Source organism: Bubalus bubalis, chromosome 12 (genome assembly GCF_019923935.1).
Source record: "Bubalus bubalis isolate 160015118507 breed Murrah chromosome 12, NDDB_SH_1, whole genome shotgun sequence".
Lineage (NCBI taxonomy): Eukaryota > Metazoa > Chordata > Mammalia > Artiodactyla > Bovidae > Bubalus > Bubalus bubalis.
In genome coordinates, this window is record NC_059168.1 from 503,450 (window position 1) to 530,612 (window position 27,163).

General features: G+C 39.3%; 1 protein-coding gene across 3 annotated transcripts in view; it reads left to right on the plus strand.

Moving 5' to 3' along the window:
- The window catches only part of ANAPC1 (anaphase promoting complex subunit 1), a 99,137-nt gene that overhangs the window by 56,067 nt on the left and 15,907 nt on the right, over window positions 1-27,163 (plus strand). For all 3 annotated transcript variants that reach the window (XM_025260581.3, XM_044925568.2, XM_044925569.2), the window contains exons 30-43: window positions 4,304-4,395; window positions 5,693-5,827; window positions 6,003-6,085; window positions 7,139-7,217; window positions 8,003-8,077; window positions 13,949-14,025; window positions 14,590-14,680; window positions 14,780-14,833; window positions 15,677-15,870; window positions 20,776-20,862; window positions 22,319-22,436; window positions 23,753-23,830; window positions 24,184-24,251; window positions 25,201-25,339. In XM_025260581.3, coding sequence (XP_025116366.3) covers window positions 4,304-4,395; window positions 5,693-5,827; window positions 6,003-6,085; window positions 7,139-7,217; window positions 8,003-8,077; window positions 13,949-14,025; window positions 14,590-14,680; window positions 14,780-14,833; window positions 15,677-15,870; window positions 20,776-20,862; window positions 22,319-22,436; window positions 23,753-23,830; window positions 24,184-24,251; window positions 25,201-25,339 — 1,370 coding nt within the window. The remainder of the gene's footprint in view (window positions 1-4,303; window positions 4,396-5,692; window positions 5,828-6,002; window positions 6,086-7,138; window positions 7,218-8,002; window positions 8,078-13,948; window positions 14,026-14,589; window positions 14,681-14,779; window positions 14,834-15,676; window positions 15,871-20,775; window positions 20,863-22,318; window positions 22,437-23,752; window positions 23,831-24,183; window positions 24,252-25,200; window positions 25,340-27,163) is intronic.

The following is a 27,163-nucleotide window of genomic DNA, read 5'->3' on the forward strand; positions in this document are numbered from 1 at the left end:
TAGTAAGATTGTAAGAATGAAGGAAAAAATAGTAGCTTTTGTAAGCATAGAATGAGCTGTACTACTAATAAAAAATTACAGATAGTGTTTTCCAAGGCTTGTGTTACTCTGCAGGTGGTTAGTCTGCATGCTCACTGTTTGCCAGCCCATCATTGCGCTCCCGTGGCCCCATTTAATGAGGTGGCCTGTGGTCTTTTTTTTGGAAGGGAGTGTGCCATGCAGCTTGAGGGATCTCAGTTCCCTGACTAGGGATTGAACCCAGGACCCCAGTAGTGGAAGCACCAAGTCCTAACCTCTGGACCGCCCTGGAATTCCCGCCTGCGCTCTTAAAATCACACGTGAGCGTGCTGTTTATCTTGCTCTGCCTATGCCAGGCATTGTCCAGCAATGGTCTGCACTTAAAATTCAAAGTTGACTTGATCCCTGAAAGCACAGTGTTTATTCTCTTGGACAACAGCACTTCTAACAGAATGGGAGTGCTTGACTCCTCCTTTTCTCCTTTATGTACTAGTGGGTATGTTAGTGATGAAATTTAGTTTCTGTGTTTTCAGCTGAGTCTACATTTTTTGGAAATGTGTCTTGGATGTTGTCATCTTTTTCTGACAAATGGAGATGCTCTTAGCATTATTAGTGCATTCAGTAATTTAGATATGTACGTACATGTTTCGTTCTGCCCTGTTCAGGATCTTCCTACGTGTATTTCAGGATAGCCACAAAATTGGCCCAGGCCTATTGGCTACAGGCTCTAGATCTATGGGTCTGATGCTCAGACTTTGCTCCAAATGACTTTTTCTGGGACCCAGACTGGAGGGTGTGCTGCTTTTGTGGTGATGACAGAAGGGCAAGTGGAGAACCAAATAATGGAGGCACATTTTACACCTTTGCTTATATTATGTCGGCCAGGCTCCTAGGTCAAAGCCAGTCAGGAGTGTTCATGTACACTAGGAGACTTTGTTGGGAGAGTGGATGTTTATACAGGAGTACTGCAGGGCAGGAACAAATTGGGATCAACCATGTAGTGTGCTATCAGTTTAATTCAGTTGCTCAGCTGTGTCCGACTCTTCGCGACCCCGTGGACTGCAAGGCCTCCCTGTCCATCACCAACTCCCGGAGCTTCCTCAAACTCATGTCCATTGAGTCGGTGATGCCACCCAACCATCTCAACCTCTGTTGTCCCCTTCTCCTCCTGCCTTCAATCTTTCCCAGCCTCAGGGTCTTTTCCAATGAGTCAACTCTTTGCATGAGGTGGCCAAAGTATTGGAGTTTCAGCTTCAACATCAGTCCTTCCAACGAACACCCAGGACTGATCTCCTTTAGGATGGATTGGTTGGATCTCCTTGTGGTCCAAGGGACTCTCAAGAGTCTTCTTCAACACCACAGTTCAAAAGCATCAATTCTTCAGCACTCAGCTTTCTTTATAGTCCAGCTCTCACATCCATACATGACTACTGGAAAAACCATAGCTCTGAACAGATGGACCTTTGTTGGCAAAGTAATGTCTCTGTTTTTTAATGTGCTGTCTAGGTTGGTCATAACTTTTCTTCCAAGGAGCAAGCATCTTTTAATTTCATGGCAGCAGTTACCATCTGCAGTGATTTTGGAGCCCAAAAGAAGTCTGTCATGGTTTCCATTGTTTGCCCATCTATTTGCCATAAAGTGGTAGGACCAGATGCCATGATCTTAGTTTTCTGAATATTGAGTTTTAAGCCAACTTTTTCACTCTCCTCTTTCACTTTCATCAATGTGCTCTTTAGTTCTTCTTCACTTTCTGCCATAAGGGTGGTCATCTGCATATCAGAGGTTGTTGATATTTCTTCCTGCAGTCTTGATTCCAGCTTGTGCTTCATCCAGCCCAGCGTTTCTCATGATGTACTGTGCATATAAGTTAAATAAACAGGGTGGCAATATACAGCCTTGACGTACTCCTTTCCCTATTTGGAACCAGTCTGTTGTTCCATGTCCAGTTCTAACTGTTGTTTCCTGACCTGCCTACAGATTTCTTAGGAGGCAGGTCAGGTGGTCTGGTGTTCCTATCTCTTTCAGAATTTTCCACAGTTTGTTGTGATTCACACAGCCAAAGGCTTTGGCCTAGTCAGTAAAGCAGAAGTAGGTGTTTTCCTGGAACTCTTGCTTTTTCGATGATCCAGTAGATGTTGGCAATTTGATCTCTGGTTCCTCTGCCTTTTCTCAATCCATCTTGAACATCTGGAAGTTCACGGTTCATGTACTGTTGAAGCCTGGTTTGGAGAATTTTGAGCATTGCTTTGCTAGCATGTGAGATGAGTGCAATTGTGCAGTAGTTTGAGCATTCTTTGGCATTGCCTTTCTTTGGGATTGGAATGAAAACTGACCTTTTCCAGTCCTGTGGCCACTGCTGAGTTTTCCAAATTTACTGGCACTTCAGTGCATCACTCAACTGGAATTCCATCATCTCCATTAGCTTTGTTCATAGTGATGCTTTCTAAGGCCCACTTGACTTCACATTCCAGGATGCCTGGCTTTAGGTGAGTGATCACACCATCATGATAATCTGGGTTGTGAAGATCTTTTTTGTACAGTTCTTCTGTGTATTCTTGCCACCTCTTCTTAATATCTTCTGCTTCTGTTAGGTCCATACCATTTCTGTTCTTTATTGAGCCCATCTTTGCATGAAATGTTCCCTTGGTATCTCTAATTTTCTTGAAGAGATCTCTAGTTCTTCCCATTCTATTTTTTCCCTCTATTTCTACTATAGTGGTGAAATAAGTTATTCTCAAAATAAAATTTCCTGTTACCAAAATATATAATAGCTTAACTGATTGGTCTGAGAAATAGTCAGAAGATCCTCAGGACTGACTTTAAAAAGTTACTCATTTATGGGGTAGTATACATTCTTTCGGAGAAGGCAGTGGCAGCCCACTCCAGTACTCTTGCCTGGAAAATCCCATGGATGGAGGAGCTTGGTAAGCTGCAGTCCATGGGGTCGCTGAGGGTCAGACACGACTGAGTGACTTCACTTTTACTTTTCACTTTCATGCATTGGAGAAGGAAATGGCAACCCACTTCAGTGTTCTTGCCTGGAGAATCCCAGGGACGGGGAAGCCTGGTGGGCTGCCATCTATGGGGTCACACAGAGTCGGACACTGAACTGACTTAGCAATAGCAATAGCGATACATTCTTTGGCTGTATCATGATGATATCTAATGCCAGTATCACACGTCTCACAGCCTTAGCTCTTTCATCTTGTATATAGAAGATTGTATATTACCTGTAAAAGATTCATGTGGATTCATAGGTATATGCTCTTTGTATAATTAGTCACCATATACATACCATTTTTGTACTGCCCTTTTCATATATTATTGTCAAAAATGGCTTTTAAAATTAATTTTATATTGTATAATAGCTCATTGAGTTGATGTTCTGTAAATTGCCCAATCATTTTCTTATTTTCAGGAGTTTTAGGTGGTTTTTAATTCTTTGCTATTAAGCAATAAACATTTTACTGATTGCACATGTGTAATTGTTTTGTTCTCTTAAAAAATTTTTTTTTCCTAGGGATGAAATTCTAGGAATGTGAACTTTTTTGGGGATGTATTATATGTATAATATAATACATTTTGCTGCATTAAAGGGGGTGGAGTTAGAATTAAAGGGTACTTTTTAAAAGTGTGAATTTTACATCTAGTCAGACTTTTGGCATCAGTACAGAAAAATTCTATCATAGTAAAGCTCAGTATTATCTAGATTCAAAATAAGTGTCTGGATCTGGAAGTTGGTGATGGACAGGGAAGTCTGGTGTGCTGCAGTCCATGGGGTTGCAAAGAGTTGGACATGACTGAGTGACTGAACTGAACTGCATAGTTAAGAATTAAAATTCTTAAATACTTGAAGTGTCCTTCCTGTTCATTATCAGTATTTGAACATGTGTTCACCGCATCTAATGAATGGATTTGAAAATAGTAAAACAAGAACAAAAGGAAAGAGGAAAGAAATTACAAATTAAAGCTTTTTTGAGCATTCCTCCCATTTAAAATTTCTTCCTACTTTTTGGTAATTTTTTTTGGTTTTATTATAAAGCCCAAGGTTTTGCAGTATTTTAAGGTCATTCCTTTCAAATTGGCAAATTAGAAGAACCGTGTTTGTGTTTTATTTTGTAGTAAACCAGAAGTCGTGGACATTTGTGAGAACGTCAGATCTTTCTCAGTGGGATTATATTGAATTCATAGCTCTTAGGCAACTTACTGGAAAGTTAGCTCTAAAACTTCTACGACTTAGGCTCTTAAGAGACCAGCTTGACCTGCGTTGCTTTGTGTTTTATAGGACGGCCCCCTGGTCCAGAAATGGAGTACTGCACCGACAGAGAATCTTACTCGTTGGCTGCTGGTTTAGCCCTGGGCATGGTTTGCTTGGGGGTAAGCAGAGCTCATGCCTTCAGATGCTTTAGTGACAACATCTGCTTGTCGAGACAAACGACCTTGCCACATTACTCTGAATACTGCTCTGCCTTAGCTGACCCTGATTCTGAGCTCTTTTCTTCTTTCTGGATGTTTCTCTAAGTGTCAGATTTGGGAATGGAGAGAAATTATAGTGAAGAGTAGGGCTTTCAGGTTTCTTGACCCCAGCTTAGATGTAAGTGTTTATGAATGAACCCTAGGAATGAAATTTGTTAGACAGATTTCAAGACATAAGATGAAGAAGTGACAGCCCTCTTAGTCAGAAACCAGTGAAAACATGAGTCTGGTGGGAAGCATCAAGAGTCTGTAGAAGTTACTAGAGATAAACCAGAGTTGTCTTTTGGCACCCTGATACCCCAGAAGGTCGCCCCGCTAGCAGCTGTTTTGTTACAGAATGCAGTATCACTCTGACCCATCTTTAACCCCATTCAGGAGACACAGTATAGAATTACCATAAACATTTCATTAAATGACTGTGTCAGCTGGAATGTGGGTTCTTTGATTAAAGATTGTGGGTTCCAATACAGGGTTATACTGAAACTAAATTATATAAAGAAAGCTGTCAGTTAGGTTTTTGACACTTCACATCTGACACATGAGTTGAGGAGGCAGATGATACAATGAAACAAGCATCGCACTGAGAATTGGGACCTGAGTTCTGGTTGTGACCAGAGTCTCATCATTTAACTACCGTATTGTTGGTAGTTGAGCGCCTCCCTAGACTGGGACCAGGCTGCTCTTTAGTAGCCGTGTGACCGTCGGTGCGATCTGGGTGCCTCCTTTTCTCACCTGTAAAACAGCAGCTATTTGATAGGCTTGTCGTCATATTAAGTAAGTTGAACCCATGTTAAACACACAGAATTGCGCCTGGAAGAAAGTTAAGTGTTCAGAAAGTTATTTTTATTACTATGGTTATTGTTGTTGAAATAGTTCATAGGCACAATAATGAAGGGATTGAGATGTTTATAGTTCAGGTTTCATTTACCTAACAATTTCTTTAGCTGTTAGTAAAATTAAGTATATTTTGAAGCTTCTGTGTATTTTATGGAATGAAAGTATTAATTTGTCTGCATGTGTATTATATAATTTTTAATGTGAATTATTAGTAGACTGAGTGTTAACTCATGAGAAATGTTTAATTGATTAAAAAACCTGAATACCTGGCTTTGAAGTTACTCGATGCTTTGTCATGGGCGTGTGTTCGGGATCTTACTCTGTAAAATCCCCTTTCACACCCTGTTCCTTTGTTCTCCAGCACGGCAGCAACCTGATAGGGATGTCGGACCTCAACGTGCCCGAGCAGCTCTATCAGTACATGGTTGGAGGCCACAGGCGCTTTCAAGCTGGGATGCACAGAGAGAAACATAAGTCACCGAGTTACCAGATCAAGGTAGGTCCAGATCAAGCAACAGATCAGAGTTCTGGAAACTAAGGAATTAGTTTAAGAAATGGTAGTTTTCGTATCAGCATTTGTAGACATGTTAACTTTAAGCATGGGTAGCATTCAGAAGGATTGTAGAGTAATTCAAAGCTCTTTTACACAAGTAAACTTTTTCTTTTGATAGGAAGGAGATACCATAAATGTGGATGTGACTTGTCCAGGTGCCACTCTCGCTTTGGCCATGATCTACTTAAAAACCAATAACAGGTACCGTGTCTGCCCACCCATCCCTTGCCATGACAGTCACTGCCTGGCTGACCTCAGTTGATTTTGAATTGCTCCATTGCCTAATCGTGTCTGACTTTTGCCACCCCATGGACTGTAACCCGCCAGGCTTCTCTGTCCGTGGGAATTTTCTGGCAAGAATACTGGAGTGGGTAGCCATTTCCTCCTCCAGGGGATCTTGCTGACCCAGAGATCGAACCCACATCTCTTGCATGTCCTGCATTGACAGGCGGGTTCTTTATCACTAGCCACCTGGGAAGCCCCGCTCTGACCTCAGTAGCGACACTAAACTACCTTACTGTGTTTATCTTCAGGAAAACTGTGCTAGATCAGCCTGACTCCAGTGCTGTTAGATACGGCCAGTTATTTTATATCTGACAATACAGTTACCAATTCCTATTCATTTTTATAGTTGACATCACTGACAATCAGTGTCCAAATTCCTTTTCATTGATTTTGCATGTTTTGAGAACTGATGAAATCAGAGAGACTTAGCATTGTTATAGTCCTGGTTCCCATCCATAAAAATGGTTTCTGCTTAATTCAAGAGCTTTCTTAACGACCATACCTTCTGCTTTCCCAACCCCAATAACTAGTGTTGGCACTTGAAAGTTGATGTTTGGCATTTTATTCTTTTATATTTTGCATAGAAGAGTAAGTTGGGTTTTGAGTCTTTTGATTTAAAAACACTGTCTGAGATTCAAGAAATTTTTCAATATTGTAAATTCCTTTTTTAGACAAAGTGAGTGTTAGCAAAATTAAGGGTAAAAGCAGATTTATTCATCTACTGTTTAGATGAAAGTATACGTCATTGCCTTCTTGGCACCGGAGATGTTTCAGTGAATAAAACAAATACTTAGCTTATAGTAAGGCATACATATGTACCAGATATTACTTTGGAGGATGTGAAGTATTGTGAGAAAAAAATAGAGCGGTAGTTGGAGTGGAAAGAAAATTCCTGAAATCTGTCTTGTGATTCTTGACTGTCTACTCTCTTCTTGAGCAATAATGCTTGCTGGCATCCACCACCAACAGGTCCATCGCAGACTGGCTCCGCGCTCCAGACACCATGTATTTGCTGGACTTCGTGAAGCCAGAATTCCTCTTGCTTAGGGTATGGTACTTCGCAGTTTTTCATTTCTCTTAATTTGAGGAATCTATATAAAATGTCTCCGTAAGCGAGCCTTTACTGTTAATCCATCATGTATGTGTATAACTGGTAGTGTTCTTTTGAATATTCCCAAATATAGCTGTAGGAATTGCTAAATAAAGCAACCACATTGATATGTAATACTTGAAGTAATATTTTAACTTTTCACATTATTATTCAAACTTCCTAATGAGCAGCGACTCAGTGGGGCTTCATTACTACTTTATTTTACATTTTTTTCATTATTTTTAGGAATGCAGTAATACTATTAAAGGTATAATTTGTGACAGTAATTGTTTGACATAACTACCTCAAACTTTTCCTCTTGATATTTAAATGTATGTTTTTAGCATATGATAGGCTTTAAATTCTGTAGACTGATTCTTTTCCTTATGGCTTTTCATTTATGGGGCAAGTTTTAAAAACTTTTCTCCAACTCCTCCAAACTTCGATGATGAACAACTCAATTTTAGATTTTTTTGTGATACCTCTATTGGGTTGGCCAAAAGCTTCACTTGGACTTTTCTGTAACATCTTATGTAAAAATGTGAACAAGCTTTTTGGCCAACCCAGTAAACTTTCAGTTTGTTTTAGTGAGTGGCTTCGGTTGATATTATATACTTAGCTTTATTTTGAAAATTTCCATCAGTTGGGAACTGATTCTTAAATTGTTCTGTTACTGGTATTAGCATTACAAAATCTGTGAACTTCCCCTGCTGTAATGAATTTTTTTGTATTTCATTTTTAAGACGCTTGCTCGATGCCTGATTTTGTGGGATGATATTTTACCAAATTCCAAGTGGGTTGATAGCAACGTTCCTCAAGTACGTACGTATGATAAATATTATTTTATTTTTAATCATGTAAAATTATGATTTATTGTGGGATTTTCTAAAACCCTGTAAAATACTACTTCTTTTGAAGACAATATTGATGATTATGGTATTTCTTCAAAACACAGGAACTTTCATTTTAAGATTGTATGTTGAGCACAGACCACAGCCTTCCTTAAAGAAACCTAAGTGTTTTTGACATTTTTATTCTAGTTAAGTATGCATTTATCAAAGTTACTACTTTGTGACAATTTTTTATCTTGTATATAATAAGTTGTTTTAATTATTTTATGGCATATTTACCCAGTAAGCCAAGTAGTTAAAAGAATAAGCAGACTCTTGTAAAAACCCCAAATATTGTAAATATTGTAACTAAATTTTGCCCTTTAATTAACTGTCCATGTCCTTGTTACTGTTTTATTTGGAAAATAAATCCTTAAGAGTGCTAGAATGCTTCTCCAATGTTTTAATAAGAAAATTCCAAAATAAAGGTTGAAAGAATGTTATACAAACACTAGTACATCCAGTTAGCTACTGCAATTAATATTTTACTGTATAAGCTTGCCTGATGTAGAACGTTTTATTAATGGAGTCACAGTATAAACCCTTTTGTATAAGACTTCTTTCATTCAGCATGATTTTGAGAAACTACTGAGTGTATCAGTAGTTCAGCCTTTGTTGTTAAGTAGTATCCTATTGTATGAATATACCACAGTTTCTTTTTCCATTCTCTTTTGAGAATTCTCTTCTCTTTTCCCATTCACACCTGGGTTGGTTCTGGGTTTCAGTTATTATCAAGCTACCATAAATATAGTTTGTGGACTTATATTTTAATTTCTCTTGAGTGTTTACTTAGGATTGGAGCTACCTAGGCATAGAGTGGACAGTATGTTTAGTGTTCTAAGGCCAGTAGACTTTTCTCCGGAGACGCTGCGCCTTTTTACCCTTGGAGCAGTGGTGTGTGAGAAAGCTGCCTGCTGCCCGTCTTGCCGGTGCTGTTAGTCTTTAATTGTAGCTCTGCTCGTTAATACATAATGATATCTTCCTGTAGTTTCATTTTGCATGTTGAGAAAGTTTTTATTTGCTTATTGCTTCTTCATATATCTTTTTTATGAAGTGTCTATATCTTTTTCCCATTTAAAAAAAATTTTGTGGGTCTTACTGAGTTGCTGGAATTTTTAATATATTCTGGAAACCTGTCCTTTATCAGATAAATGTTTTGCAGATATCCCTCCTAACCTATGGCTTGCGCATTCATTTTCTTAGTAACATTTTTGATGAGCATAAAATTTTAAAAATTTGATAATGCCTAATTTATCAGTTTTCAATTTTATACTTATTGCTTTTTTGTATCCTTGGGAAAAAAAATTTGACTAACCTGAAGATTTTTTTCTAAAACCCAGTGTTTTGGCTTTTATGTATAATTATATAGTTTATCTCAGTAATTTTGTTTATGATGTGAGATTAAGGGTTAAGGCTTCCATGTTTTAAAAAATATAGATATTTAGTTGCACCAACATCATTTGTATTCCTTCTTTTCCTTATTGTATTCCTGTGACTCCTCTGTCAAAATCAGATGACTGTTGTATTTTATACCATTTCTACAGATTGCATAGTTTCTATGAATTTATGTTCACTTACTCTTTTTCAGGCATTTCATTTTCCTATTTAAATCCATTAAGTGAATTTAAAATTTTCATTTTTGTACTTTGCTGTTATAAAATTTGCATTTTTCCTTTCTAAGTAATTTCTACTTTTTCTTTTTTTAATATAACTTTTTTTAAAGTTTCATACTTTTTGTGATGAGATTTTCTGTCTTTTCATTATGAGCATATTGTCCTTCCAGTTAGAAGAGCTGCTTTAAAATCCTTCTCTTCTCATGCCAAGAGTGTGGTCATTTCAGGATGATTTTCTATGGTCTTTTCTCCTGGAAGTATGTCGCATTTCTTTTTCTTATGTTAAGTAATTTTGATTTGTGTTTGAAACATTCTGCATGTTTGTTTTTTTTTAAACCCATGTATTTGGAAATTAAATGTCCACTTTTAAATGATGGCTAAGAAGCCATGACAAGGAAAATTAGAAAATATGTGTGTAACAGAGTAAAAATATGCATGTTGCTTTTTAAAGACTCTAGTTCCTGTTGTATTCCTCTAAGGAGTGTTGATACATGTGTACATACATGCATACTTATCTTTATGTGTGTGTACAAGCTGAAACTCCAGTACTTTGGCCACCTCATGCGAAGAGTTGACTCATTGGAAGACTCTGATGCTGGGAGGGATTGGGGGCAGGAGGAGAAGGGGACGACAGAGGATGAGATGGCTGGATGGCATCACTGACTTGATGGACGTGAGTCTGAGTGAACTCCAGGAGTTGGTGATGGACAGGGAGGCCGGGCGTGCTGCAATTCATGGGGTCGCAAAGAGTCGGACACGACTGAGCGACTGAACTGAACTGAACTGAACTGAACACATAAATATGTATACATACACACAAAAATCATTTTGCTTTAAAGCGGCAGTTAATTTACTTGGAATCAAATGTCAAACCCTGTCTCTTGGGTGCCAGTTGTAGTCTCAGTTGAGTTCTTTAATTCTGTGGGGCCTGGGTCTGCCCTGGTCACATATGATTCGTAGGCTAGGCAGACATTTAACTCCTTGCATATTTAGATGTCAAAAGTAGCAGTTCTTCTGGAAAGTATGCTTTAAAATGTACATTGTAGGATGAAATTATACTTTTTCTTCCATTCCTTCATTCAGCATATGTTTGTTGATCCTTTGCAAATGCAAGACACCATCCTAAATTCCATGCTACATTTAAGATGCATCTGACATGCAGACTGATTTTGAGAAAACTTTAGTTTACTAAGTTTAGTTTTTTTTTAGTTTTCAAAGTGAGGTTAAGCATGTACACAAATAACTATTTTCAAATGGAAAGTGAAAATTCATGTAAGTTCTTTTTTTATATAACTTCTATTTTTAAAGTTTTGTGGAAATGTAGTCCTTGGACTTTTAATATAGTTATCTCTCTGACATTCCTTTTCCTTCAGACTTAATAATTTTAAATTTGGTCTTTATTATATTAGGGTTACCCAGTAGGATATATAACAAGTTCACAGTTCTATTGTTGATATGCCTGTCTCTCTACTTTCTCCTGGTTCCCACCCAGTCATCTCATTGATTCTGTAGCAGGGCTGCTTGTAGGGAGCAACTTAGCATCAAAAATGGGTTAAAAAGGTCACTTTATAAACTGTTTATTTGTTTGAACTTAAGGCATGTATCAAATACAGTAACTAACAGCTTCATAAAAAAGCTTTACTCTGCAGCCTGTTTATCTTTTTATTTCTTTCTTTCTTTCTTTTTTTTTTTTTTTTTATTCACTGTTGTGCTAGTAATTGTTCAAGTATTGCCCCCAGTGTATGGGTGGGAGCGATGTACTTTTGATTATTTGTGTGTCAGGAGACCTCAAGGCCAGTTACCATATCTTTTCCATCTTTCATTCCTAGCAACTCGCACACAGTAGCTAGAGCTCAGTACCTCACTGTTACGTTGAAAGAGGACAGACTGGTCCCAAACCACCCTTGCTAGTAAGAGGTGGGGCAAAACTTAAACTAGCTGTTAGGCCTTCAGAGCTTGAGATTTTTCTTTTTTTTTTTTTTTACTATTTATTTATGTTTATTTTGTTGTGCTGGGTCTCAGTTGCGGCGTGCGGGATCCTCGGTCTTTGTGTTGTGGCATGCAGGATCTCCATTTGTGACATGCAGACTCTTAGTTGCAGCATGTGGGATCCAATTCCCCTACCAGGGATCGAACCTGGGCCCTCTGCACCGGGAGCGTGGAGGCTTAGCCACTGGATACCAGGGAAGTCCTGAGAGCCCAGGATTTTTGTCTTAGACTTCCCTAGTGGTCCAGTGGCTAAGACTCCACGCTGCCAGTGCAGGGGGCCCGGGTGTGATCCCTGGTCAGGGAACTAGATCCCACATGTTGCAACTGAAAGATCCTACATGCCACAACTAAGACTTGGCACAGCCAAATAAATAAAGATTAGGGGAAAAAACGAGCAGTTTGGTGGTCTTTTGTTCATTCCTGTGTGCCTCAGCCTGCTTATAAGTGATTACATGTTTCCCTTTGCGCCTTAAATGTTTTACTATTTTTTTAAACTTATGAGGCCGTAGAAAAAATAACAAGGGCTAGGCTGAAGAGTGTGTTCCCCGCCCCCTGCACACAGTTATTATAACTCAGGTTTTTAGTGATGCTTTCAAGTGGTTTATGATCAAGTGTGGTCTTGTGATAGGAATGGTACAGATCTATAATAGTGATAATAGCAGCTAGCACAAAGAATATGTGCCAGGTATTAATTTTAAGAGCTTTGAGTAGGTTAAGTCTTCTAATTCTCACAGAAACCTAGAAGGTAGGAATATGATTTTGCTTGTTTTACAGAGGTGGTTCAGGGCTAATGTGTGGCCCTGCTTCGATTAGAACCTAGGCCTTTAAGTGCCAGGCTATATGCTTTTTAAGATAAAAAGGAGCTTGTAACTGCCTGCTTTCAAAATAGAAATATTTAATTCCTGTATGATATTATTGCTAATTTATATAATGAATGTTATAATTAGGTTATCCATGTATATATTAACTGCTCACTTTGGGGTTATATCAGTTTTTCAGAATGTCATTCAATTTCTAAGTAGATACATTCCAAATTAAAAATAAAGACAAGAGGAAGAAAGATGGAAGTAGTTATCAGCCTGTATTACATAGCCAACGTAATTGCTTACCACATTGAGATTATGAAAGGGAGAAGGTATTTCAAGGTTTTTTTTTTTTTTTTTTTGGTGGTGCTCAGTATATAAGAAGATTGTATCATAAGCGACTCTGTATACTTACTGGTTTATTATAGAAAGCGTCCTGAAATGTCTTCTAAAAAGAGTCATAGGAATAAATCTTCATAGTTTTTCTTCTATGTGCTTGCATTCATAAGTTTTAGAAAATATATAGCTTTATCTTTTTTATTTGTATTTAAGTGAAGAGAAATCAGTTCGTGGTTTTAAAGTTAGATATTCTCTGTATTTTTTAAAAAATAAATTCCTGTTCATATAAAAGGAAAGGGATGGGTTTCTAAACAATAGTTAACAAATTAACATATTGACAGTTTGGGTGACTAATATGGTAACTAACCTTATCTTTGGTAGGAAGGTAGGCTCAATACTGGAAACATTCATGAGTCTGAATAGTGGAGACATTCATATGTCTCTGGTTAAGAGTTCTCTCCAACTGCCTTTTTCTACTTTCCCACTGCTTCCCCTCACTCCTGCCCCAGGTCTCCTGTGTGGCCATCGTCGTTGGATTTCAGTTTACTGGCGTGAAATATTACTGCTCTGTGCAATGGCACCCCACTCCAGTACTCTTGCCTGGAAAATCCCATGGACGGGGGGGCCTGGTAGGCTGCAGTCCATGGGGTCGCAGAAAGTCGGACACGACTGAGTGACTTCACTTTCACTTTTCGCTTTCATGCATTGGAGAAGGAAATGGCAACCCACTCCAGTGTTCTTGCCTGGAGCATCCCAGGGACGGGGGAGCCTGTGGGCTGCCGTCTATGGGGTCACACAGAGTCAGACACAACTGAAGCGACTTAGCAGCAGCAGCAGCAGTCCAGTTTATATTTGTTCAGTCCTATTGAGGTATTTGCCCCATCTTAGATCTGAAATTGAATTGCAGTCAGTGTGATTAAAATATAGGCCTTTGAATGAGATGGTTTGGTACAGCTTATGGAAATATGACCATAAGCAGTAAGTTGTTATTCAAATTACTAGATACTTGTAACTTAAATGTTAATATCCAAGTATTCTGCTTTCTGTCTTGACAGATTATAAGAGAAAATAGTATCTCTCTCAGTGAGATTGAATTGCCTTGCTCAGAGGATTTGAATTTGGAAACTTTGTCGTAAGTCCTGAAACATCTAATACACATTAGCTACTCCAGTGTCTGTCAGATAAATGAGTTGAAATTAAAAAAAAAAAAATGAGTTGAAATATATTGTGCAAGAGAAATGCTGTACTTGATTTGAGTAATTATTCTAAATCCACCATGTTCCTAACCATGGTTTATCAGATGTTCACCAGTTTGTTTTTTTATTTAGCTCTCTAAAGCATAGAATTTTTACCCTCATAAACTGTATCAGAGATTTAACTTATGTACATTCCTTTTTTATCCTTTTCATTAAAAAAAAATTCTCTGATTGTTAGAAACTATCTTCTTTGGCTGCATATGAGACAGTGCAGGCATGAGGCAGACTTTATCAGCTAGAGCCACATGGTGCTTCTGCTTAAGGAAAGCAGACGGAAACCTGCCAGTTGATTGAGTACAGGCACACTTGAGCATTCCCAGAAGTAAAGAAACTAATTTAGAGAACAGGAGTATTTATTATTTGTGTCCCCAGATAATAGTAATAATGAATTTTAAAGCAAAACAAGGAGAGTATTTCAATCTGTTGTGATCTGTTTTCAGGCAGGCACATGTCTACATCATTGCAGGAGCTTGTTTGTCTCTGGGTTTTCGATTTGCTGGCTCAGAAAACTTATCAGCATTTAACTGTTTGGTAAGAAATATCTTCCTCTACTCTGTTCTGTTTTCTTTTTTACAGAGCCTTAGTATGTGTCTTTTAACCTTAAATTTTTTCTTTTGTTTTTTTTTCCAGCATAAATTTGCAAAAGATTTTATGACTTATTTGTCTGCACCTAATGCTTCTGTAGTAAGTCTTTTTATGATGGTTCTCCTTGGGAATAAAATTAAACTTGAAGAAAATTCACTGATAATTCAACTACTTATGTGTTACCAAATATCTGTACAGTCTGAATTTAGAATGGGAGGTTTGGGGCTTTGGCTCATCTTTGTATTTTAGTTCTGGGATATTAGTTGGTTGAGAATGTGACTACCCTTAAAGGCATTTATTTCTTATGATGAGAGAATAATTAAGAAAAGCCATGACCTTCATGGATTGTCATATCTTATGCCATTCTCAGTACTAAATGTTGATAACTGCTTGTTGGAAAAATTACTTAGAAAAAATACAGTTCCTATTGAGGATTGCTGCTCTGATGATAGTAAGACCACAAGGTTTTATTTCCTGGTTAAAAAAACATTTAATTAACATTATTTATATTAGAAAATTCGCAGCATCAAAAAAATCTAAAGGTAGTCAATAAGCGGATTATGGTATATCTACACTGTTATATAAAGGAGCTATCAACAGCATGTTGTGTAAGAATTTTTACTAGTGAAGATCGCTTATAATAAAATAGATTAAAAACTTAAAAATACTATATGTAATAATATCTCAGTTTCATTTAAAAGATAGATACTATAGGTAAGATTTGGGGAAAAAGCCAAAAGTTGATGGCTTTTAGTATTTCAAGTAATTGTTATTTCCTTCTTGATACCTTATTGTCTGAATTTTCCACCTGGAACTTAAATTTCATAATCAGAGAAAATGTTTTTTCAGAGTTTTTAAGTTGTGAACATCTGTAGTCTAATGCTGGCTGCTTTAGTTTTATGTAGCACAGCTGATGTGGTGTGGCATCTTCCGTGTCTCCAGACAGGTCCTTACAACCTGGAGACTTGCCTGAGCGTGGTGCTGCTGTCTCTCGCCATGGTGATGGCTGGCTCGGGGAACCTGAAGGTGCTGCAGCTTTGTCGCTTCTTACACATGAAAACAGGTGGTGAAATGAACTATGGTTTCCACTTAGCCCATCACATGGCCCTCGGACTTCTATTTTTGGGAGGAGGCAGGTAATATAGTTTAACCATCAATTAATTTATGCCCCACTATGGGGGCCTTCCAGAGAAGGCGATGGCACCCCACTCCAGTACTCTTACCTGGAAAATCCCATGGACGGAGGAGCCTGGTTGGCTGCAGTCCATGGGGTTGCTCAGAGTCGGACACGACTGAGCGACTTCACTTCCACTTTTCACCTTCATGCATTGGAGAAGGAAATGGTAACCCACTCCAGTGTTCTTGCCTGGAGAATCCCAGGGATGGTGGAGCCTGGTGGGCTGCCATCTATGGGGTCGCACAGAGTCGGACATGACTGACGTGACTTAGCAGCAGCAGCGTGGGGGCCTTCCCTAGTAGCTCAGTTGGTAAATAATCTGTTTGCAATGCAGGAGACCTGGGTTCCCCTGGAGAAGGGAATGGCAACCCCCTCCAGTACTCTTGCCTGGAGAATTCATGGACAGAGGACCTGGCGGGCTACAGCCCATTGGGTCACAAAGAGTCGGACACGACTGTGCGACTAACTTTTTTTTTCTTTAGGAGAGGTACCATCCTCTCTCTAACACATGTGGCATCACTGCCTTTCTCAGCAGAGTCTGTACTCAGTACTTCATTGTATCACTTCTTGTTTCTCACTCTTGAATGATTTTACTCTTCTACTAAATTGTTGTCTCATAAAAGGCATGAACACTATCAGTCACCAAAGCCTATGAGATTTGCTGTTTTCAATTTTCTTGCTCTCTTTCTATCATCTGCCATTCCTGACCACTTCATCCTTTTATATGACTTCCCTGGCTTTTAATGATCTGTTTTGGATAAAATACACTTACAGAATAGTGTGCAAGTCATAGGGGCATGACTCAATGAACTACCTACAATTTGAGAATCTTTTAGATGTTCGATAGAGCAAGATGTCACTCAGAATACCCATCTCCAACTGCTGTGCCCCTTCCAATTTACTGTTACTTTATTCTGCCCAAACATACATGCCGTGTAGGCTTCTGACATGTTAGCCTAGTTTTGAAATTAGAATAGAGTCATATACTGTGTGTCCTCACATACTTTATTTCTTTAGCTCAGCATTGTGTTTGAGATTCATTCATGTTGCCAGTGGCGTTTATTCATGTCTCAGTGCTGTTGAATCCCATTGTATGGTTTACCAGTTATTCACTTACTCTGTTAGTGATGGATATGCTTGTTTTCTAGTTTGAAACTGTTACGAACATTCTTGTACGTGTTTTTGATTTTGCTGTGTACAGATCTGTGAGTAGAACTGGGTCATTGGGTGTATATTTCTTTTATATTTCAGTGGATAATGCCATCAGTACTCCAAAAGGGTTTTACCATTTTATATACCCATCAGCATCATATAAATTTCCACTTGCTCCCCATCCTGGTCAACACTGATGTTGTTACCTTTTATTTTAGTCATTGGGTAGTAGTATCTCATTTTGTTTTGCTTGAATACTGGTATGTGGCACCTTTTTATAGCTTTGATGGCCAACTGAAAGTTTCCTTTGGTGATGGCCAAATCTCTTGCTACCCATTTCCATATTGGTTTATTTATTTAAAAATTTTTATTTGTGGTTTAATGTACATAACATAAAATTTATCATCTTAACTGTTTTTAAATGTCAGTAATATTAGATATATCCACATTGTTGTACAACCAATCTCCAAAGCCTTTTCATTTTGCAAAACTGAAACGCTGTCAATTCAGTTCAGTTGCTCAGTCGTGTCTGACTCTTTGCGACCCCATCAACTGCAGCACACTAGGCCTCCCTGTCCATCACCAACTCCTGGAGCCTACCCAGACTCACGTTCATTGAGTCAGTGATGCCATCCAACCATCTCATCCTCTGTCATCCCCTTCTCTTCCTGCCTTCAATCTTTCCCAGCATCAGGGTCTTTTTAAATGAGTCAGCTCTTTGCATCAGGTGGCCAAAGTATTGGAGTTTCAGCTTCAACATCAGTCCTTCCATGAACACCCAGAACTGATCTCCTTTAGGTTGGACTGGTCGGACCTCCTTGCAGTCCAAGGGACTCTCAAGAGTCTTCTCCAACACCACAGTTCAAAAGCATCAATTCTCCTGCACTCAGCTTTCTTTATAGTCCAACTCTCACATCCATACATGACTACTGGAAAAACCATAGCCTTGACTGGATGGACCTTCATTGACAAAGTAATGTCTCTGCTTTTTAATATGCTGTCTAGGTTGGTCATAACTTTCCTTCCAAGGAGTAAGCGTCTTTTAATTATATGGCTGCAGTCACCATCTGCAGTGATTTTGGAGCCCCCAAAAATAAAGTCAGCCAGTGTTTCCACTGTTTCCCCATCTATTTGCCACGAAGTGATGGGATCAGATGCCACGATCTTAGTTTTCTGAATGACGAGCTTTAAGCCAACTTTTTCACTCTCCTGTTTCACTTTCATCAAGAGGCTCTTTAGTTCTTCTTCACTTTCTGCCATAACGGTGGTATCCTCTGCATATCTGAGGTTATTGATATTTCTCCTGGCAATCTTGATTCCAGCTTGTGCTTCCTCCAGCCCAGCATTTCTCATGATATACTCTGCATATATGTTAAATAAGCGGGGTGACAATATACAGCCTTGACGTACTCTGAAGCTCTATACCCGCTAAGCAAGTACTCCTCATTTACCCCCTTGCCCAGTCCCCTGGCAAACACTGTTGCACTTTCTGTTTCTGTTAATTTGACTATTCCATATTAGTTTATCATTTTGATTCCAAGACCTTTGTTAGTTCTTCATGTTGTAGTTATCTTCTACTCTGTGGCTTACCTTTTAACTCTCTTAATGTTATCTTTTGATGAACAGAATTGTTAATATTTTTCTTTGATGGTTTGTCCTTTTTTGTCCTTTTGATGAAATATTTCCTTACCCACCAGAAATGAAGATATTCTCTTATTTATCTTCTAGAAGTTTTTCAGCCTTTCCATTCACATTTGGATTTAAAATCTACCCAGAACTGATTTTTCTGTGTTTCCCCCCTCGCCCCTCGCCCCAATTGACACTTGGCTGTTAACAAAAAGTTTATCGTTCCTCCACTGTTCGGCAGCACCGCCTTTGTTGTAGATTCAGTGTCCATGTACATGTGTTTGTTTCTGGGCTGTTATGTTCAGTTGTCTATTTTTCTATACTTGCACAGTACCACAGTTGACTTAATTATTGTAGTTTTTATAATAAGTTTTGATATCCAGTAGAGTAAATCCTCCAAAGTGAGCTATGTTCTTTGAAAATAAATTTTTCTGTTCTTGGCTCTCTACATTTTATATAAATGGTGGGATTTGTTTGTGATTTTTCCAAACTAAATAACATTATTAAATATTGATTGGAATTGCATTGAATCTTTCCACTGTTTTGAAGGAATTGAAATCGGACATCGTTGAGTCTTAAAGTCTATGAGTGTAGTGTATCCTTTCATTTATTTAGCTCTAGAGTTTGTGACCTTGGACAACTGACACAATATCTATAAGTCAGTAGTTACTTTACACTATTGAGAGTGAATTAAACATTGGAACACACCCTTCTGTAAGTACAAAAAGTCAAGATTGTTAAAGATGTGCATTCATTTCCTTTTGACACATTTTGTAGAAGTTTTGTCTTTTAATTGTTTAAAATTAAGAATGGTTAAGGAAATATTATCATAAAAATTCTTTTAAAAATATATTTTCCTTTCCAAATAAGCCTCTTATTTATTTTATTCTCTGATTCAATCTCATCTTTTGTCATCACATGCTGTAGGACCCTACTTGCATGTTGAGTAGCTTTTCTCCCGTCCTGCCCATCCTGCTGCTGCTCTTCTAGTGACTGACTGTTTTATCTTTGAATGATTGTGTGCACTCTGTGACAAGGTTTACATTTCTCTTAGCATAGTTAACCCTTATGCTTAATCTCAAAATTTCTGACATTAATATCTAATGTTTATCTTTGGATTTATCAGAATGGTAAAGAGAAAATGGCCTAGCTTATGCTCATGTCAAAATAGATGTATTTCCGTGTTTTAAATTTTGAAATCTCTTCTTCATAAAATATATATGTGTATAATAAATACTGAATTCTTACTTGATACCCTAATTATTAAAAGAGATAGGGAAAGAGATATGGGGATGTCTACATGTATAGGTATAATAAAAAATATGTATATTGAGTAGTGATCGCAGTGGTGATGTGATGTCCAGAATCATCTTTATTTCAAAGTATTTGTAGGAAAGACTAAAACTTTAGTCACCCTGTTTTTGAGCAACAGTAAAATATTAATTTAAGAAAATCTCAAAAGAATTTACTTTACTAAGAGTGTATGACCTATATAAGATAAGTTTATCATACCGATAATGAACAGAACCTTGTTTTTCAAGGAATAGTTGTTTGTTCATTCATTGTAACTTTTTAATGATAGCTTTTGCCTGTTTTATTTAGTCTGGCATTCTAAGGAAATGTCTATGCTTTACAGAAAGGAAAAAAGTGTTTGAGATACCCAGTAAAAAAAAAAAACCCCTGTATGTTTAGAAGTAAGTTTCAGCATTCTATTAAGTATATATAAAACTGGAGAAGAAGGCAGTGTAGTTTACACATGACTTTTTCAATATCTGTAATCTCTACAATTGCGCTCATTGTTCTCACTGCTGTTCTCTCTTAGGTCAAAACTTTGCTTACTAATGTTAAGTTTTGATATTTAACATTTGTGATGTGTCGCTTCTGCTTTAAATAGTAGCTGATGTTGAAATGGCTTAAGGACTGACTAAAACGTTCCCGTTGTTGACGCCCCCCACAGTGATCAAGGCATTAGCTTCATCAAGGCACCTTACCACAACACCCCGATTTCCCGATTCTCAAGTCTTGTGAAAGCTGAAGGTTTCGCTGTGTGATGAGTAACGCCTGTCCCTCCGTGCTTGTCCTGCAGGTACTCTCTGAGCACGTCGAACTCGTCCATCGCCGCCCTCCTGTGTGCCCTTTATCCCCACTTCCCAGCTCACAGCACGGACAACCGGTGAGCCGAGTGGTGTTCCTCACGCGGCCTTTCTGCAGTTAGCTGGGGGGAGGGGAGTCATCTGAGTGTGTTTTGGCTCCACGGACTCATTTCCAAATTCGCTATAGTCTTTTCTTAAACTTAGTTATCTTCCTGGGTAAATCTTTTTTAAAAGTTTTTATTGCAAAATATTAAGCCAGAGAGAACTTTGGGCTTCTGATTCCTGACCAGCCTTCTCCCATTCTCCAGTCAGTTGAACTGCTCTAAGGCCAGAAGTAGACCAGACCAGGGGTATCATTAGGGGAAACTCACTGTGCAGAAGACAGCAGCAGGAGAAACTGAGTACGCTTTGGCCAAAGTGTTTAATTCTGAGAGAGGAATTTATCTGATATAGTGGCAATGTCTGTATGAATTCCGTTTACTTCCTCTTTGAATGCTGAGAAGTTTTGTTTAACTGGCAAAGGGACAAGAAAATGCAGCCAAGAATTAGTTTAGAAGTGGCAGTGACAAGTAGAACCCTACGCATGCAGAAGCCATCTGATAACACAGCAGCTCTGTGTTTAGAGCGCAAAGAACTACCACAAGTTTCGGGCCCAGCCAGTCTCTCCTGTTTGCGGAGGAAGGGCAGAACATAGCCCCTTGTGCCCCAGTGATATCCAGGACGCTCTGAGAGCTCAGCTTCAGGCAGCCCTAGTGGTCTGCCAGGGGAGGAGCAAGAGAGGGAGGCCCACAGTAACTGAGCCGCCACTCAGAGCTGCAGTGTCACGGGCAGCCAGTGATGACAGGAAGACCGCTTTCACAGAAGTAGCCTGATGTGAAATCCAAACTGCACTTTCTTTTTTAAAATTTCTTTGGCCTCACCACACCACATGTGGGATATTAGTTCCCTGACCAGGGATCAAACTCACACCCCCTGCCCTGGAAGCACTGAGTCTTAACTGCCAGGGAATCCCTAAAGTCCAAACTTTAATGATGGATGGTACATAAGAATATTGTTGTTAAAATTAGTGTAACTCTGATGCATGGTGTCTTACTTGTAAGTTTAGGGAAGATTGTTTTGAGTTGTTGAAGTCAGCTATCGATTAGGGTACAAGGGAGATGGTTAGATAGCATCACCGACTCCATGGCCATGAATTTGTACAAACTCCGGTAAACTGCGGAGGACAGAGGAGCCTGGCGTGCTGCAGTCTGTGGGGTCGTGAAGAGCCAGAGGCGACTTAGCGACTGAACAACAATAAGGAAGAGGTGCTGGTCACAGTATCAGCTGTTTTAAACAGAACAGTTTGGTGACAAGCACCAAGAACCTCTGTGTAACTGGTAGAAAAAGAGAGCCTCTCTATCATGTTTTGGTTGAGTCTCATCATCACCCTTTAGGACTGTCGTCCTGGACGGGTGCCGCTCGGCTCTGACGTGTCTCAGCTCGCAGGCTGCTGTGTTGCCTCCCGTTGTCACGGCCTTTTGTGTTTTCTGTGAACAGGTATCACCTCCAGGCTCTCCGGCACCTGTATGTGCTGGCTGCAGAACCCAGACTGCTGGTGCCCGTGGATGTGGACACAAATATGCCCTGCTACGCCCTCCTAGAAGTGACCTATAAGGTAGCTCTCTGCCTCTGTTGTTGCCTTGTTGCTTTTTATTGCCACTCAGCCGTCTTTGCACATCAAAGTATTTTGAAAGCGTTGTCCTTTAAAAGATGACAACAGTGAGTTGAGTTCTTCTAAAAATTGAAGCCTCCACAGTTAATGTACATCCTGCCAGGCCGTTCAGGCTCATTTGTAGCCTTCAGATGTAATAGTTTAGGGACCGTCAGCTGCTCTTTGGTTTTTAGAGCTTGTAGTTTGTAAATGTCCCTGTTATCTTTACGTAGCTGACAGTCACATTCCAAAGAATGAAGGGAGTTAATTTCTGGACGTCAGCCTAGTGCATCAGAGTGTGTGATGAGAGAGCTTTGATTTACGTGCACGGACAGATTATAAGCCATTATGTCCTTCCTTCCGTTTGGGCTTCTCAGGCGGCTCAGTGGTAAAGAGTTCATCTGGCAATGCACGAGACACAGGAGATGCGGGTTCAGTTCTTGGGTCAGGAAGATCCCCTGGAGAAGGAAATGGCAACCCACTCCAGTGTTCTTGCCTGGAGAATCCCGTGGACAGAGGAGCCTGGCGGGCTGTAGTCCATGGGGTCTCGAAGAGTCAGACACTACTGAGCACGCGTGCACGTGCTCCCTTCAGAGAATTGTTCGGTACCTTCTGTGTATCAGCTGTGCTAGGGAGTTCCTGGGGGCCTAGTGGTTAGGATTTTGAGCTTTCACTGCTGTGGCATGGGTTTAATCCCTGGTTGGAGAACTGAGATCCCATAAGCCATGTGGTGTGGTCAAAACAGGAAAACAAAAAAATAACAAACCCCAAAACTGCTAGGTTCTGGAATACAAAGTTGAGGTGACTGTCATTTTCCTTAAGGAATGTCTGTCACTGAAGAGTCAGGCTTGGATTCAGTAAGAGTAGCCTGAGATAATTGGAGGTTTGTGTGGGGCGGGGGGAGTTGACACGTGCTCTTATCAACACTCCTGGCGGTTGGGAGGCCATCATGGTAGACACGGTGTCTGGACTGAGGTGTGCCAGCCGAGCCGGGCACGTTCCTGGCAGAGAAGACAGTGTGCAGAAGGCCAGAGGCCTCCTGCAAGGGCAGAGGCGCGGTGCTGCTGGCAGGTGAGGCGCGGGCTCGGAGCCCTGGGCAGCGGTGCGGGCTCTGCCAAGGATCGTAGACGGTAGTCCCATCAGACTTGAGTATCAGAGGGGGTTTTATGCTGTTGAGAGTCTGTCTCCAACCTCCGGGGAAGGGAAAGCATGCAGTGGTGAATGTTTTTTGTACTTTTCCCCTAACTTTATAGTAAATGGTGACTCTTCTATTTGTGAAGGGCACTCAGTGGTATGAGCAAACCAAAGAAGAATTGATGGCCCCCACCCTTCTTCCAGAACTCCACCTTTTGAAACAGGTGAGTAGGAAATGAATAGAGAGATCATCAAGGGGTAGATTCAACCAGAATAACATAGCATTACAGATAGCCAAAGAAAAGCCTGTGCGTTCTCAGTGCTTTCTAAGCAGTGGGCGAGCAGCAGCAGGGGGAATGGTCCTGACGGGGAGAGAGGTTCCCCACTGGGAGCTCTTTGCTGAGTGCCGAGCTGGCCTGAGAAATGACTCACGTGTTCATTTGGAAATGGGCTTGTTAACCTCTCACCATCTCTTTCTAGCCCAGTTTATTCTCATTTCCTCGGAGAAGCGTGGGTTTCATTGTATCTACTAACACTTCCCCAGGATTGGATTGACTGTTTACATTTATCTTGGCAGATTAAAGTTAAAGGCCCAAGATACTGGGAACTGCTCATAGATTTAAGCAAGGGAACACAACACTTGAAGTAAGTGCATTGAATTTCTCAGATGTGTCTGTGAAGGGAATAGAAATATATGGGAAGGTATAAATAATGATAATTATGTGAAATGCTCCTTGTCACCCTTTCATCTCATCTAGGACGATATGTAGAGTGTTAAAGAAGATGGTCTCTCTCTTTGAAAAAGTTCTTTGTAGGAAGTAAAATTTTACATTCAGAAGTCAAACCCTAATTATTAATTCACTGAGAAACTTGAGTGACTTAAATTGGGACAGTCATGGAATTGTCTTTTGGAGCAACAATGAAAGATTTAATCTAGAAAATGAAGCTGATTTATATGTCCACAAAGGGAACTTTGTGACAGTTGGTGTTTTTCAGACCACGTCTTCTGTTGCATCTCTTTACCATTTTCTGCTTAGATGGCTCTTATAAAATTAAGATGATGGTTGATTGCTTTTGGTTGCAAATGGTCATATGCAGATAATTACTTTGATGAACAGAGAGTGCTAATAATTTTTATACTTCAGTTAGCATGTAAATTAAGTCTTTAAGTTTGCAGAAAGTTTAACAATTTGTAACAGTTTTTACAGTATCATCCTCATTTCTGTTTCTCCCAGACTATAAATAGCTGCTTTTTTGTATTCTGTCTTTAGATTTGTAGCATCTTTTTCTTTTTGCCGTAAACCAATCAGTAGATATTTAAGGGAATACATGTTAAATATCTCCTTTGAAATTCATACTTGAGCAAATAGTCAGGATGCTGCCTTATTTAATAGGTTCCTTGAATCTTGACAGCAGAGAAAAGCAGAACTTGATTATGACTTGTAGGGACTGGTTTAGTTTCAACACAATAAATAATCACATAGCAGAAAGTGGTGAAAACTTTATCTCATGTGAACATAGTATTGGGAACTACATTTCCAGGCAACAACTCCCAGTAATGCCTTGTATTAAATCCATTCTTGTTTTCTTTCAGGTCCATTCTTTCCAAGGATGGAGTTTTATATGTTAAGCTCAGAGCAGGTCAGCTCTCCTACAAAGAAGATCCAATGGGGTGGCAAAGTTTATTGGCCCAGACTGTAGCTAACAGGAACTCTGAAGCTCGGGCTTTCAAGGTAGTGTGATTGGTAAAAACTGAAGGATATTCTCAACAGAAGGAAAAAAAATTGTAAACTAAGTGTGACGATGGATGTTAGCTAGACTTGTGGTTGTCATTTGCCAGTATATACAAATATCAAATCATTGTACACCTGAAACTAATAAAGTGTTATATATCAATTATATCTCAATTAGAACAAAAACCAAAATTGAACAACAAGAGGGAATAGGTTCAAATCCTACTAGTCCACCCAAAGCATATACTTCTGTCATAACATTTATGGTACTGTTTAGGTAGATCCACTCACTAATCACAGCAGATTATAAAGACTGAACGACCCGGGGCCTGTTGGCTGTTTATGTGACCACTGTTATAAAATACAGGCCATCTTCCAGAACTCAAAGGATGATTTATATTTAGTGGCAGGGACAGGCAAAATATGTCTTAACGCTAAAAAAATTTTAGCTTAATAGTTAATCCTCAAATCCATTAAGATTTACTTAATTCATGGAAAAAATTTAAAAAGTTTTTTTGCAAGGTAGCACTTTTGAGTTCTTATGACTGAGTTTTTATTATAGTTTCCAGAGAATCAATTGAGGTAGTTTACATCAGTGAATTTTGTTTGTCAGTATTTGAAAGGATTTTTGGGCAAAGTTTAACTTGAATTAGCACTATTGCTAATTAGCACTAAACCAAAGTGAATGAAAGTGGAAGTCACTCAGTTGTATCTGACTCTTTGCGGCCCCATGAACTATACAATCCATGTAATTCTCCAGGCCAGAACACTGGAGTGGGTAGCCTTTCCTGTCTCCAGGGGTTCTGCCCACCCCAGGCATCGAACTGGAGTCTCCTGCATTGCAGGTGGATTCTTTACCAACTGAACTATCAGGGAAGCCCGATATAAGCCCGACATAAACCAAGGCCCATCTCAAAGACCCTAATCCAGTTTGTAAAGAAAATAGATAAGTTTAGGCTTGAATTTTCATGGGGCAAGTATATGAAAATTAAAAGACCATCTCCATTTCCTGCCTGCTTGGGGTTCAGAAGTAAAATATAAACCTCAGTGGAAAATGGTAAAACCTTCATATTCCATTTTCAGTCTTGAACCTTGAGTGATACTCCTTGTCACCCTCTTTTTCCGATTTTTTTTTTAAAGTTGTAAAATACACATAACATACACTGGCTTAACCCTTTGAAGGGTAGAGTTCTTTGGTAGTAAGTACGTTCGTATCGCTGTGCTGCCATTACCACCATCCATCTCCATGACTGTCTTTTTCTTGCGGAGCTGCCTCTCTGACCCCATTAACACCCACTGCCCGTCCCCATCTCCCCAGCCCCTGGCAGCCACCACTGTCCTTTCTCTTTGGTGACTGTAGTGACCTTATGACAGCATTTGTCTTTCTGTGAGTGGCCTGTTAGAGTGATCATCTTTTTTCCTTAATCTGTTCAGTAATAATTCTAGTTTCTAATTTGCCTTTCAGTTAGTTTACGAAGGAAGGGAAAACCTTTTTGGGGCAACTTCTATAAGAAACACCTGGTTTTAATCTGCCCTTTGATAAATCAGTAGCTCATGGTAGCTTATGCAATATATTTCTTAAGTATGACATCTCTTATGTGTTTAATCTGAAGGAAGTAATACAAAGGAACTTACAAAACAGAAACAGACTCAGAGACTTTGAGAACGAACTTATGGTTGCCAGCGAGAAATATAGGAAGGGATAGTGAGGGAGTTTGGGATGGGCATGTATGAAAAAAAAGAAGAAGTAAGCTGGTATTACTAAAAAAGAAAAAAAAGACTTTCAACCCAATAGGTTAATGAAGCTCTAGCAGCCTTGGGTTT